The sequence below is a fragment of the Heteronotia binoei genome, chromosome 21 (assembly GCF_032191835.1).
Source record: "Heteronotia binoei isolate CCM8104 ecotype False Entrance Well chromosome 21, APGP_CSIRO_Hbin_v1, whole genome shotgun sequence".
Taxonomy (NCBI): domain Eukaryota; kingdom Metazoa; phylum Chordata; class Lepidosauria; order Squamata; family Gekkonidae; genus Heteronotia; species Heteronotia binoei.
The window spans coordinates 112,241,452-112,255,693 of NC_083243.1; the positions used below are offsets into that span (position 1 = coordinate 112,241,452).

Consider the following 14,242-nt stretch of genomic DNA (forward strand, 5'->3'; position numbering starts at 1 on the left):
AAAGGATGATTGAGGGAATCAATCATCTGTTGTCACTGGCAAAAATGGCAACAGAAGGGGGCAGATGAGTCTCCCAAGGAGTAGAGTTGCCAGGTCTGTGTTGGAAAATACCTGGAGACTTTGGGGTGGATCCAGGAGAGGGTGGGGTTTGGGGAGGGGAGGGGAGGAGCCTCAGGCTCTCAGCATGATACAATACCATAGAACCCACCCTTCAAAACAGTCATTCCCTCCTGGGAAGCTGATCTCTGCCAGCTGGAGATCAGTTGTAAAAGTGGGAGATCTCCAAGCCCCACCTGGAGGTTGCCACTCATACCAGGGAGAGAATCCAAAGTTTCGGTGCCATGACTGAAAAGGCCGTCTCCAGGTTGCCACCCACCTAATCTTAGAAAATGGGGAAACTTGAAGCAGGGCCTCCAAAAATGACTTTAGTAGTTGAGTAGGTTTATAATGGAGAAGGCAGGCCATTAGGTATGTGGTCCCAAACTGTAGAGGGGATTATAGGTCAAAACCAGCACCTTGGATTGTGCCTGGAAACAGATTGGGAGCCAATGTAGATGGGCCAAGACTAGAGTGGTATGGTCTTTACAACCCCTACAGTCATTACAGCAATATGTTAGAATATCATAACATTGCTCCACCTGGAGGTTGGCAATCCTACCAGGGAGAGAGTTGCAGAGTTTCTTTGCCATGACTGAGAAGGCCTCCCCACCACAGCCACAGGGCCAGTCTTCAGGTTGCCTGACCCAGGTTGCCAACAATCAGCAATAGAGCCAGCTGTCAGCAGCACTGACCCAATACAAGAAGCCTTGGTAGCCAGGAAAAAGCCAGGAGTCATGATACAGGCAAGACACACACTGCAGGACTCCCAAAGACAGAAGGCAAGGTTGCCATAGGACACCCACATGGAACAGCCAAGTGCCCAGCATTCCTCAGATCCAGGCAGCCTCTGAGAGAGGCAGAAGGTAGCAGCAGGGTCTAGGTACCAGCAGGTTGACCTGACACCAGATGTCCAGCCCAAGGCCAGACAGGAAAGAAAGGAGTCAACATTCTTCAGCCTCCTTAGGCCCAGGTGGGAGTGTGGGCTTTTAAAAAGGATCAAGACAGAGAGGCGGTGGAAGCCACAGCAGATGCCCCATGGGTCCTAGTCCATACCGCTCATGGGGAGCCAAAGCATAGAGGGGGGGAAAGAAGAAGCCCAGGGAGGACCCTCCCCCAGGAAAACCTTTAAAAGGTGGGACATGGAGGAGTCAGGGAGGATGAGCCAGGCTACTCCCTAGGCTACAAGGGAGAGGACTGAGGCAACAAGGAGACACAGAGCAGAGTGTAAGTAAACCTGGGGTTATTCGGAAGGCAACTGAAATCAGCCAGTATTATAATGTCCCTGTACAAAACTATGCTGAGGCCTCATTTGGAACACTGTGTACAGTTCTGGTCACCGTACCTCAAAAAAAATATCATGGCAATGGAAAAGATGCAGAAAAGGGCAACTAAAACAAGTGGGTGGAACACTTTCCCTATGAAGAAAGTTAAAGAGATTAGGGCTCTTTAGCTTGGAGAAACAATTATTGAGGGGTGAGATGAAAGCAGTTTACAAAACTATGCAATAGATAGAGGAGGTAGAGAAAGAAGTATTTTTCTGTCTTTCTCACAGTACAAGAACTCATGGGTACTCAATGAAATTAATGACCAGTAGGTTTAGAACAGATAAAAGGAAGTACTTTTTCACCCAAAGAGTAATTAACACATGGAATTCATTGCTAATTAATACATGGAATTCATTGCTACAGGCATACAGATGGCACACTATGTCTGAGGCAGTGATGTTCTATATTCTTGGTGCTTTGGAAGCTACAGCAGGAGGGCTTCCGGAGTTCTGACCCCATTGATGGACCTCCTGATGGCACGTGAGCTTTAGCCACTGTGTGACACAGAGTGTTGGACTGGGAGGGCCATTGGCCTGATCCAACATGGCTTCTCATGTTCTTATGTTAATCCCCCTGAGACTCTTTGAGGGTACCACCAGAAAAAAGGAAATCCTGGAGAGCGATACAACCCCAGACTCCATCCCTGAACAGAAGGAGTCGGACACAGATATTCTGAATTTCTAGAGGATAAACTCATCCATGGTGGTGGGTAGGAAGGTTACTAAGGAGGCTTGGGGCAAAGAAAATTGTGCCAATGTGGGTGAGACTCAGCCACATTGGTAACACCCCAAATTTGCTGCTATACTTCTCAAGATACCATAGGAAGCAGATTTGAGAAAAATCAGGGAATGATGGGGGAAATAAGAAAATAATCATTTTTAAATGCCTTAAAGAGATAGCCCAGGGGTGTCAAACATGTGGCTCAGGGGCCGAATCAGGCTCCTAGAGGGCTCCTATCAGGCCCCCAAGCAACTGGCTGTCATCTGCTTCCTTCTTCCTCTCTCTTGCTTCCTTCTGCATCTCAACATGCTTTGCAAGGCTTGCTCAATCACACAGGAAATACAGAGCAAAACCTCAATTTTCTTCATTGGTTGAGGCTCCTCTCCCTCCTGGTCCCCTGGGGAGGGATTGGGGGTGGGGAGAGCCAGAGCTTCCTAGTTTCCTGGATCCCATGGGAGACATACAAAGAAAGCACCTTTAAGACCAACAAGTGCTAATGTTTTAATCATGTTTTATTTTAAGGGTTTTTAAAACAAAATCTTAAATTGTGTTTGTCTGTGTCCTTTAAAAAGTTTATATCTCTGCTATCTAATCTTAAATAGGTACACATATTGCCTGGCCCAACATGGCCCAGCCCAACAAGGTCTCATTTATGTCAGATCCGGCCCTCATAACAATTGAGTTTGACACTCCTGAAATAGCATTTCATACACAAGCAGTGGGAACAGCAATTGGGGTATGAAAGACTCCTCATTAAGGCCCAGTATCTTGCAACTTTGGCCACCTGGAAACATTGTTCATGCAAGTTAAAACCAAGGAAGCCTGCAGAGGCCAATTTATCATGCTAGCTACCCACACCACATGACTTTCAGTCGGGCATCCATTCAAATGTCCATCTTCATCTGGCACAATGAATCAGGTTTAAGTACATTTTCAAAAAGCAGAACTAGAGATGCATGTTTGGGACCTATTCTGCAAGCAAAATATTGTTTACAAGATTTATCACTAAAATGGCATATTGGAGGAGTGAATCCGATTGTCAACACAGAATGAGAAAAGCCAAGAGTGTCACAACGACACATTCATCAAAGCACCTCTCCTCTTCAGATGTCCACATGCACAGGCAAAACTAAAAAATCATCTGCGGGATATTTGCTGTAAATGGAACATAAGAATCATTCATTTCCCCACCAAAATAATGTCAGTAGCTGCAAACTGGCATCAAGTTGAATAGTTCAGAAATATACCACTACAAAGCTGCCAAAGTGAGCTTTTATTTCCAATCAGGAACCACCAAGTTCCAGCTGCTGGAAGTTCTTTAAGAGGGCACAGAGGTATATAGACAGAGCAATGCCTAGTGGAAAAACACATTTTATTTAATTTCAGAGGGTAGCAGTAGAACACTTGGTCTGAAGTCGAACACTTAGATTTTAGTCCGACAGCACTAAAGGAGCTTTGACTTTCAAAAGCTTATACCCCAAAGGTCTCTAAGATATTACTGGATTTGAATCCAACTTTTAATTTAAATTATTCATTTGCTGCCATTCCAAAGAAGTGGCTGATGAAACGCAGACACATTTTCTCAAAAGGAATCTTGTAAGTTACATTGCAGCACTCAAATGGTCACCGCAGGCGGAATGCTGGTGATTTATGCTACTGATTCCAAAGCAAGCCACATATATCCTATCCTATTTACTTCAAAGCAAACCACATAAGCTACATCCATGGCAAGGATTCTCCATTTCCTTGTCATTGTTTGAGTAAATGCAGAGGTATTCCCATATGTAATGGAACATCTATGCAAGAGCTTTATACTCCATGTTCCATCAGTTGTCATTTCATCTACATTATCTCCTACTACTCTATTGCAGCACTTTTAAAAAAGATAAATGCTACTACACTATAGTTAAATAACATAACTTTTTAAAAAAATCTCTAACCCTTTTTGTTGCAGAGATTTTTCTTTTCCCTTAGATCTCTGCAACAAAAAGGAATAAGAGATCCACTTGAAAAGTGAAAATTTCCACAATGAAAAGTGGAAATTCAGAGGAGCTAGTACAGGGGTGGCCAAACTGTGGCTCAGGAGCCACACGTGGCTCTTTCACACATATCATGTGGCTCTCAAAGCCTGCATCACCTGTCAGCAAGCTTGGAGAAGGCATTTGTCTCTTTAAATCATTTCTCCAAGACAAGCCAGCCAGTGGCTTGGAGAATGCATTTAAAGATAAAGTTGCTTTCTTTCCACCTCTCCTTCCCCCATCTACCTACTTTCTTTCCTTCCTTCCTTCCTTCCTTCCTTCCTTCCTTCCTTCCTTCCTTCCTTCCTTCCTTCCTTCCTTCCTTCCTTCCTTCCTTCCTTCCTGTCTTGCAGTTCTCAAACATCTGACCATTTTCTATGTGGCTCTTAAGTTAAACAAGCTGTTAGATTGTAGCAATAGACTAATATAACATTATTATGCTTACAACAATTACCTATATTTTAAAAACCTCTAAAAGCCTCCTGTGATACAACAGGAGAAACAGCAAATGTGAGGGGCTGATGGAAGGAAAGTGGAAATTATGTGAATGGGACTTTCTAAAATCTGCACTGTACTTTCCAGATGACTTGCTGTTACACTTGAACTGCAATCTTTATATATATATAAAAAATCATGCCAAACCAGGTTCAAGAAAGATTGTACCAAGGACAGGGAAAGCCTGGAAAGTGAACAATTAGAGGATGGGGTTGTGTGGACACATACAAAATAAAGCCAAAGTGGAGACAATTCTTGGACTCTAAGCAGTGCCCCTGAAGTCGTTGGACTCCATGAACATTGTGGTGGGCCAACAAAACAGCAGTTGAGGATTCAACCCAGGGATTGCAGTGGGGCTAGCAGCACAATCCTAAGAACAGTTCCTGGGAGTAAGTCCCACTGAATAAACCATGGTGAAGTTTTGAGTAGACCTGCTTAGGATTGCTCTTAATGGCCTATGTCCCATCAGTTTTTAACATAGACATATCATCTTTGCTTGGATTGTGAAATTCACCCTCAAAGGAAGTTTGTGTTTTTGAGATCTAAGTTCACAGGCCTTAGTTTTAGGACTAAGCCTGTAATAAAAGGAGCTGGTTATGTCCTAGAGCTGTTGTAGGCTTCCCAATCCCCAGGTCCCAGTGGGAGATCCCCCGGTTTTACAGGCTTCCCCCTACCCCCAGCCAGCTGGCTGGTGGGGGGAAGCCACGCCTCACAGCCACCAGTACCTCTAGATCTCCCGCAGGTTAAGAAACCTGCAAACAGGTCCCGTTTTAAAATGCCTCTTTGTGTGTGTGTGTGCCCCTTTAAAGTTGAGCAGGAAGCAGAAAGTACTTCATGGGGAAGGGTCAGAAGAAGAGCCTCCGTTTGTTTTGCTTTCCTTTCACAGCAAGTAAGAGTGTGTGCTTGTGTGTGTGAGAGAGAGCAGTGTAGCCCCTGTAATTGTCAGATGTTGAGGAACCAGACCCAGTGAGAGAGAAAGAGAGTACTTTTCAGAAGTCTTTGTAGGGGAGGCAGTAATGGTGTGTGTCTGTTTCTGTTCTTTTTTTGCATTGTTTTCAGAGTTTTTGTATAGGAGCCTGTTTATGGGACAGAGGAAAACTCCACCTCTCTCTCTTTTGTTTGCCTGTGTTAGGCTGAAGAACAGCAGTTCCTGTGAGTAAAGCCCCAGTGAGATCACAAAAACGTGAGCTTGCAAACTCTGTGCATTTTGGCTGCTTTTTGTGTCTTTACACTTTTATTTACTAGAATTGCAGCTATTGGGGGATGAGGAAATGATGACTATTCAGTTGCACTGCACTGCTGCATTTTTATGCATTTATTTTGGAAATGGGAAAGTCTGACTCCACCCCAAAGTCTCCTGGCTCCACCCCCAAAGTCTCTCGACTCCACCCCCAAAGTTCCCATATATTTTCTGAATTAGACTTGGCAACCCTAAGCTGTTGTATCACAAGATATATACCTGGTGATCACTAGCTATGAGGAGTTAGAGCCACTTTTAGTTTATAACAAAATAGTGTACAGCTGCAAGAGATAGCTATGAAGTTACTTGGAAGGGAGACCTCCTTGAAATATCAGGAGTGCAAGGCAGAGGCAGGTTGTAACAAGCCACTTCTCTGAACATGCTCTGGTAGGGGTTGCCAGAAATCACCAAGACTTTCAGGCATGCACATGTGTGCACACACACACAAATACAACAAATACCAAGGAAAAGGGAGGGTGGGAAAGAAATTTGGGACAGCAGTAAGTACCAAAACAGTACAAGTCTAAAGCAGACATGATGGCACAAGGGTGTTTTAAAGTTTTAAAACAGCTGACACTAAGACAAGTGGAGATCGACACTTTCTTCCTTGTGCTTTTCACTGATGCAAATCATACATGCATTCCCTATCTATGTAACACATAAAGTTAAACACACAGACAGCTGTAGGATGCCTTTATATTTTACCCGACAAGGTGAAAATACACAATAGGCTACACAGAGGAATGAAGTTGCAACCAAATAAAACCCTTAACAAAGCTTTTTGACCAACAGCTTCTCCCCTTTGTAGGGTCATGTCCTTCATATTTTAAGGACACAAAGGACCTAATTTGTAAACTTGAAAGTCTGTTCTTATAACCATGGATGTGGAATCATTATATAGTAACATTCCTCAAGCTGATGTTAGATTAGTGGTTGAACTGTATTTACATAAGAGAGCTGATCAAACCATTCCAACTTTTTTCTGATGGACATTTGTGATTTAATATTGGAGCATAATTACTTCAGGTATAAGGCCAGTTTTTATTTACAGACTATGGGCATTGCAATGGGCAGCCCAGTGGCACCGTCCCTGGCTAACCTCTTTATGGCAGATTTAGAGGATAGATATATTCTAAATACTGAAGCGAATCCTTTTTTATTATTATTAATTTCTTATCATCATTTCATAGATGATGTACTTGTGACCTTTGCAGTCCAAGAGGCAGGCCTAGACTTCCTACTATGGATGAACAATGTGCATCCTAACATCAGGGTTTCTAGCCATAGAAACTCTGATGTCCTTTTTAGACACTGTTCTCTTTAAGTCTTGTCAGAATACTATCTCTTTTAAACCTTACAAGAAAAAGATGTCTAGAAAGTTATTTAGAATTTCAATCTGCATATCTACATTCTTTTAAAACCAATTTGCCATATGGCCAGAATCTAAGAATTAGTTGTAACGCTACAGACATTAAGGATTTTGTTAGGGAAGCTGATGAAATGGATGAATGTTTTCTTAAAAGGGGCTACCTAAGGAAATTGTGTTCAGCAGCAGGCAGAGAGCTACAGCTATGAGTAGGAAACAATTGCTTGAAGAAAAGCAGAGACCTGTTATGTCTAGGCTGGTTCTTAGTTTGAATTACAGAAACGGGGCATCCAGAATTAAGCAGATTGTCACATGTCACTGGCATCTAATTGAAAATATACCAGGGTGCCAGCAAAAACCATAATATCATACAAAAGGGCTGTTAATCTTAGAGATAAACTGGTGAGGGCTGACAGCCTACCCAGGAAAGTGTCTAGTCATACTTTGAAAGGATTTTTTCGTTGCCACAAATGCCAAGCCTGTGCATATGCTGTAGAGGCCAAAGAATTTTCTTATAGCACAGGGGGCACTGTACACTTTAATTTCTTTGCAAATTGTCAAGCTAAAAAATGTTGCTATACAATCTGGTGCCCTTGCAAGCGGGTTTATTTTGGGTACTCTGTACATCCAATAAAGGTCAGAATCCTTGAACATATCTCAAGAATTAAACATTACATCAAAGATGTTCCTCTTGCTGAACATTTTTGAACCTTAGTGCATAAACCTGAAGATTTAAGAGTTATGGTAGTGTATAAATGGAATGCATATCCCGTTAATAGACAAGATGCCAAGAAGGTTCTCTTACAACAGGAGGCAAAGCTGATTTATAGGTTTGGAACTGTAGAGCCTTCAGGTCTTAATCATGAACTGGATCTTTCTTGTCTTCTGGGTTAAAAACTGTCTATATATTTTAACTTTGTAAAAACTGTTATGATAACTGACGTATATTTTCACTGTTAACTGCTTGCACCTGTTAATTGCTCACATCTGTGAATCGGTATTTATATTGTGGAAAGTTTTTCCTTTTCAGATGCAATTAACTTGCTGATCAAATGGAGGCAACAGCGTTCCAATTATGCATGAATTTGTGAAAGAACTGCTGAGCATTTTGTACCCTGCCACATTGTTATTTTTAATACTGTATACTGATAAATTTGTTATGAATCTATTTTTGTAATGGATATATCTTTCAGAACATTGTGAATATTTTCTACACATATACTGCAAGTTTTGCAAAACGCTCCCTGGAGGAAGGACCTGGCGGTCCGAAATGGGCTTTACTCTGATAATGGTCCATTGGAGCTCTTTTCTGGACTTAAGATGTTTTGGACTATTTGCCCAATGGTGTATATATGTGCATAAATATGCACATGCGACATGTAAAATTATGTTGCTGAAATGCACTCTTTTCCTTGTATGAATTATATTTTGTAATAGCATTTTATATTTTACCCAACAGCACACAGAAATTCTAAGAACATAATTTTCATTGTGGGAAAGAACATCCTCCCCTGCAATGTTGTGCCCCTGTTCTGAACAGGCCATTTTCTACAGTTGTTGTTAAGCATAGAACCTCAGCAGGAAATTCATGGGTTCCCCAGCCAGCTAGTTTGGCCCTTTAAAAAGTGCCAATAGTTCATGCAATAATTAGAAACAACCATTTACCAACTGATTGTTCAATGAATTCTATTTCACTTATCCAGGAAACAAAAAATTCAAAATGGATAACACATGTACATATTCACAGTTTTCAAAAAGGAAAGTCACTTCCTCCCTGCTCTAAATCATTTCAACTCTGTGGTGTCATTAAAATTCACTTGTATTCCTCACATATGACAGGATCTTGGAACATTCATCCATATGAATGATGCAGAGATGATGATTTTTCTACAAATTCACCTCAGCTACCCAAACTTCAAAAAAAAAAAAGACTCAGGAGCCCCCCAGGAGCCCGAAGGCCTTCTCCACCCACTCTCTATACTTGCCTTCACAAAGATTGAGCTTCTCCTCAATGAACAGCAAGCCCTTCGTGAGGAGCTGGTTCTGCCAAAGAGATAAGAAAAAAAAAATCTGAGTTTGTGGGAAAAGCCAAACATTCTTGAAGATTTCAGACTTAAGAACACCATTTATAATGGATTCATACAGCAATGTTTATCACAATGCAGTTACCATTTGGCCAATCACTAGTTTATTTATATGACCAAATGAACATTTGCAATGTGAATTTCATGAAGCCAAGCCATCAAAGGACAGCAACAGGAAAACGCTTTGTAATCGTTTGTTGACCTACTCAAACACATGGTTTAAAAGCAGACCAAGTCAAATATGTCACATATTTTCAATGTGAAACCTAGAGTCAGTTTTATGACAGTCAATTCACATGGACTAGATTTTGAGAGATACAGGCACACTAATTTTGCAACCTAAAAAGCCGTATTATGCAAGTTTAGCAAGTCCCTGAAAACATTTCATTAAGTCAATCACCATCTTGGATCAGGACTAACTTGCATAGAAACCTGTTTCTACACTTGATTTACAAAGCCTAGTGGTGGCCCTGGTCAGTATTTAGATGGGAGACCACCAGGCAATACCAAGGCCACTACACAGAGGCAGGCAATGGCAAACCACCTCTGAGTTTGTGGGAAAAGCCAAACATTTTTGAAGATTTCAGACTTAAGAACACCATTTATAATGGATTCATACAGCAATATGTTTATCACAATGCAGTTACCATCTAGCCAATCACTAGTTTATTTATATGACCAAACGAACATTTGCAATGTGAATTTTATGAATTGAGTTGAAACACAGAAGGAGTCACATAAGTCAGCTGCAACTTGACAGGGGGGAAAATGAGATAGAAGTTTGCCTGAAAACATCCAGCAATATCTTAAGGAGTGACACACATACCTGAGTAGCTAATGCCCTTATGTTTTTTAGAACAAGCTAATCACAATCATAGATTCAGAAGGAAAAAGACTGACACACTGAATGTTCAGCCTGAATGGAAGAGAAGCTATTCTCATTGAGAAACTTATTTGTTTGTAATAGCCTTCTTGTCAAATGTCTACATTTATTCTAGAAGGTCAGAAAGATTATGTCTGTCTAATTAAAAAGAAGTATTTGGAATGGGACTAAAGTAAGAAACTGCAGGAGTTAGACAGTGGTCTTATATAGAGGTCTTTGTCTCTTTTCATGTCATGGACATTCTTAAAAATACAACAAAGTAAGATGCCACAAGTATTTTCTTGATGAAATGATGTAAAAGTAACATTTATAGAAAGATTCTTTCCTTTATTATTTACTATGGTTCCCAGGTAATGATAACCTTTTTGGAATGCCCATGACAAATAAACATGGTCTGAAATGCATTTGTCCCCAAATTGCTTCACAATTCATTGAGGCAATATCATGAAGAAAGTGGTTTGGATGAAAATCTGTGGCAGAGAATAAAACAACAATGCAACCTTAAGAATAGGCAAGAGTAAGTTGAGAAAAATTACTATAACAGACAATAGTAGAGGGTGTGTGCAATGGATTTGTGTGTACATACAGCACATTGTCTCAGCCAGGCAACCAGTCAACCTCTCTTCAGATCAAACCCTTGTTTAAAGTTATGATTCAGACTTAATCCTAGTCACATACAGAACATTTTTTGATGGAAATCCAGGGCAGATGTATAAATGTGTGTGTTTTGTTTTTTTCTAAAAGTGAAGGAAGCCACCATACTTACTGTATGGCTTAGAACAGGGGTGTCAAACATGCAGCCTGGGGGCCGAATCAGGTTAGGCCCCTGGAGGGATCCTATCAGGCCCCCGAGCCACTGGCTGTCATCTGCTTCCTTCTCCCTCTCTCTTGCTTCCTTCTGCATCACAGCTTGCTCTGCCAGGCTTGCTCAATCGCACAGCAGCTACAAAACAAAGCCTCTGTTTTCTGCATTGGCTGAGACTCCTCCCTTAGGGAGGAAGGGGTGAGGGAGAGCTTGCTTTGCCAATCTTCTCTTCCTTCTATTGGCTGTGACACCTCCCCCTCTTGGTCCCCTAAGGAGGAAGGGAAAGAGCAAGACCTTCCTTTGCCCAGTTTCCTGGATTGCACAAGAGAGATATGAAGAAAGCACCTTTAAGACCAATGAGTACTACTGTTTTAAATATGTTTTAAGTTCTTTTTTTAAAAAAAAAATCTTTAATTGTATTTATGTCCTTTATAAAGTATATATATCCACTACCTGGCATTACATTTTATGACACACATGGCCCGGTCCAACAAGGTCTCATTTATGTCAGATCCAGCCCTCATAACAAATAAGTTCGACGCCCCTGATTTAGAAGATTACAGAAGTTTCTAACACCTATGTATATATGGTTGTACAATGTTCTGACCAGCTGAAAATACAGAAAGGGCAAACAATCAACTTTGCAAAAGTACCAATCAGCCAACATTCCTGAAAGACACTAATCAGTGAAATGTATAGAAGCTGATTCATTCCAACCTGCTGAAAAAGAAGAATGGAAGAAGACTATTGCACCTTCTTAGTGTGCTAAGTGCCAGTTTCTCGTGCTAGAACACTTTGGATTGGAGGGGCAAAATGTTATCAGTTGAGCTACATTGCAATAACACATGCACGTATAAAAACGGTAAGAATGGTTATGTGCTGTGTGGAACCATGAAACTTCCTCCATACCTCTTTGCAAGATGCCCTCTCATAAGGGAGGGATAGTATTTGGAGGAAACTGGAACTTTACTTGCTGACTAGCTGCACCTCAACAAATCCCTATATGAAACTATTTCCACAGAACTTTGATTTATGGTAACCAGAATGTAGCTACTTGGTAATCTTATTTGTAGTCTCTGACAGATACAGCACTCTGAGCGGTTTCACGATGCTGTATCTGTCCATTTTAATGAAAGCAATAGTGTGCATGCTTATCTTTCACATAAATATACCCACACACATTTTATCATTAAAGTGAATGGAAAAGTGTATGGAGACAGACACAATTCCTAGGTTTACAATCAATCACTAGATAAGAAAGTACTTAATTACATTACAAGACCTCCCACAGAATATTAGCACACAATCAATACCGGTTTGATTGTAAGAGTGTCAGTATATGTTATAAAGAGCACTGCATTGGTTCAACACACTGCAATGTTTCTACAACTGGAATCCCACTCTCGGGGGGGGGGAGAGTATCTAAGCATTTGAAAAGATCAAGGTGTGCTCTACAGGTAACTACAGCATAAAGTTATTTATAGCATGATACCTTTAAATATTAATTGGTTCAAAGCCTGTTTGGAATTTGCCTTTTTGTTCACTCTCTTTTCAACAGGTATCATTATCCCTCCACACACACACACATTAAAGTAATAACACAGAGTGTCTTCCTGGAGTTTTTCTACCAAGGGGCTTTTATCTTCTATAAAAGTGGGTGATTCCAAGTATTTGGTAAAAAAATAAACCTAATTTGATCCTCCAGAGTTACACAAATTATAAAAGTTTTCCTTTTTCTGTCCTATCCTGCTACAAGTACTCCAGTTCCCATTCCTCAGTGTTTGGATCATTCTTTACAGACGAACACAAACTTTTCATACTGTTTTGGCTGTTAGCAAATTTCTTAAAAGGAAAAGCTTAACTATTACATATAAAATGTCCCTGTTAAGCTAACCCTGTTAAGCAGTCCAGCCTTTTTTTGTAAATCTAATTTCTTTTAATTGAAAACAGCATCTGCTTTATTGTACAGGGAAATTTCATTATAGGAAAAGTTACTAGGTAAGACATGAGGAAACCCTAAGCCTCCAAGTCATATTTCCACCACCTACACAATGACATGTCTACTGGAAAACTGTGGCTTGCTTACTTTTAGAAGACTTTTAAAAAAAATTATTTTATCAAATTTATATTCCACCCTCCCCTAACGGGCTCAGGGCGGCTAACAACAGAAAAACCACATAGAATATTTCAAACAATATACAAAAATCAATTCCACACATTTTTAACCATGAAATTCAAGTTACATGTTGATGTTTCTGAACATCTGTATTTGTCCATTGGGATTGTCAGTGCTGTGAGACATTTGCTACTTAATGTTGAAGGCAAGGTTAAATAGTTTGGTCTTACAGGCCTGGCGGAACTGTGGCAGGTCCCACAGGACCCTGATGTTTTGGGGGAGGGCTATTGTCGAAAACACTGACTCTAGTGGTGGACAATCAAACTTCTTTCAGTCCGGGGATCTGAAGGGGCGTTTTCGCACTCACGTTCAGCCGGCGCGACCCCCCTCTTCACCGCGCAGGATCTGCGTGGATTTCGCACTAAATGCCGTGGAGCAGCCGGAAGAGCCGGAAACTCCCGTCGCAAAAGCCGCGCAAACAGAAACTGCTTTTTGGCGGTTTACGTTTGAGCGGCTTTTGCGCCGGGAGTTTCCGGCGCAAAAGGCTGCTCCGCGGCATTTAGTGCGAAATCCGCGCAGATCCTGCGCGGTGAAGAGGGGGGTCGCGCCAGCTGAAGGTGAGTGCGAAAACGCCCAAGGAGATTTTGGGACCCTGAACATAGTGCTCTCTGGGGCACATACGGAGAGAGGCGGTTCCAAAGGTAGACGGGTTCCAGGCCATATAGGGCTTTAAAGGTTATGACCAGCACCTTGAAATGATCCAGAATACCACAGGCAACCAGTGTTATTGTTTCCAGCACAGGTTGTATGTGCTTCCATACAGATAGCTCCAATAGCAACCTGGCTGTTGCATTTTGCACCAGTTGCAGCCTCCGGAGTTGAGTCAAAGGCAGCCCCATGTAGAGGGTGTTACAGCAGGCTGTTCTCGAGGTGACCATCGCACGGATCACTGTTGCCAAGTCGTTACGCTCCTGGTACAGAACCAACTGCCTTATCCACCTAAGATGATAAAATGCAGATTTGGCAGTGGCTGCTAACTGGGCCTCCAGGAGCACCCCTAAGCTCTTGATCCTCAATGCTGGCACCAGTGG

The 14,242-nt window shown here is 41.6% G+C and overlaps 1 protein-coding gene across 1 annotated transcript in view; it reads right to left on the reverse strand.

Moving 5' to 3' along the window:
• PRR5L (proline rich 5 like) overlaps positions 1–14,242 on the reverse strand; it is a 94,232-nt gene that overhangs the window by 34,196 nt on the left and 45,794 nt on the right. The window contains exon 5 of the mRNA XM_060261847.1: positions 9,249–9,306. Within this exon, the coding sequence (XP_060117830.1) occupies positions 9,249–9,306 (58 nt within the window). The remainder of the gene's footprint in view (positions 1–9,248; positions 9,307–14,242) is intronic.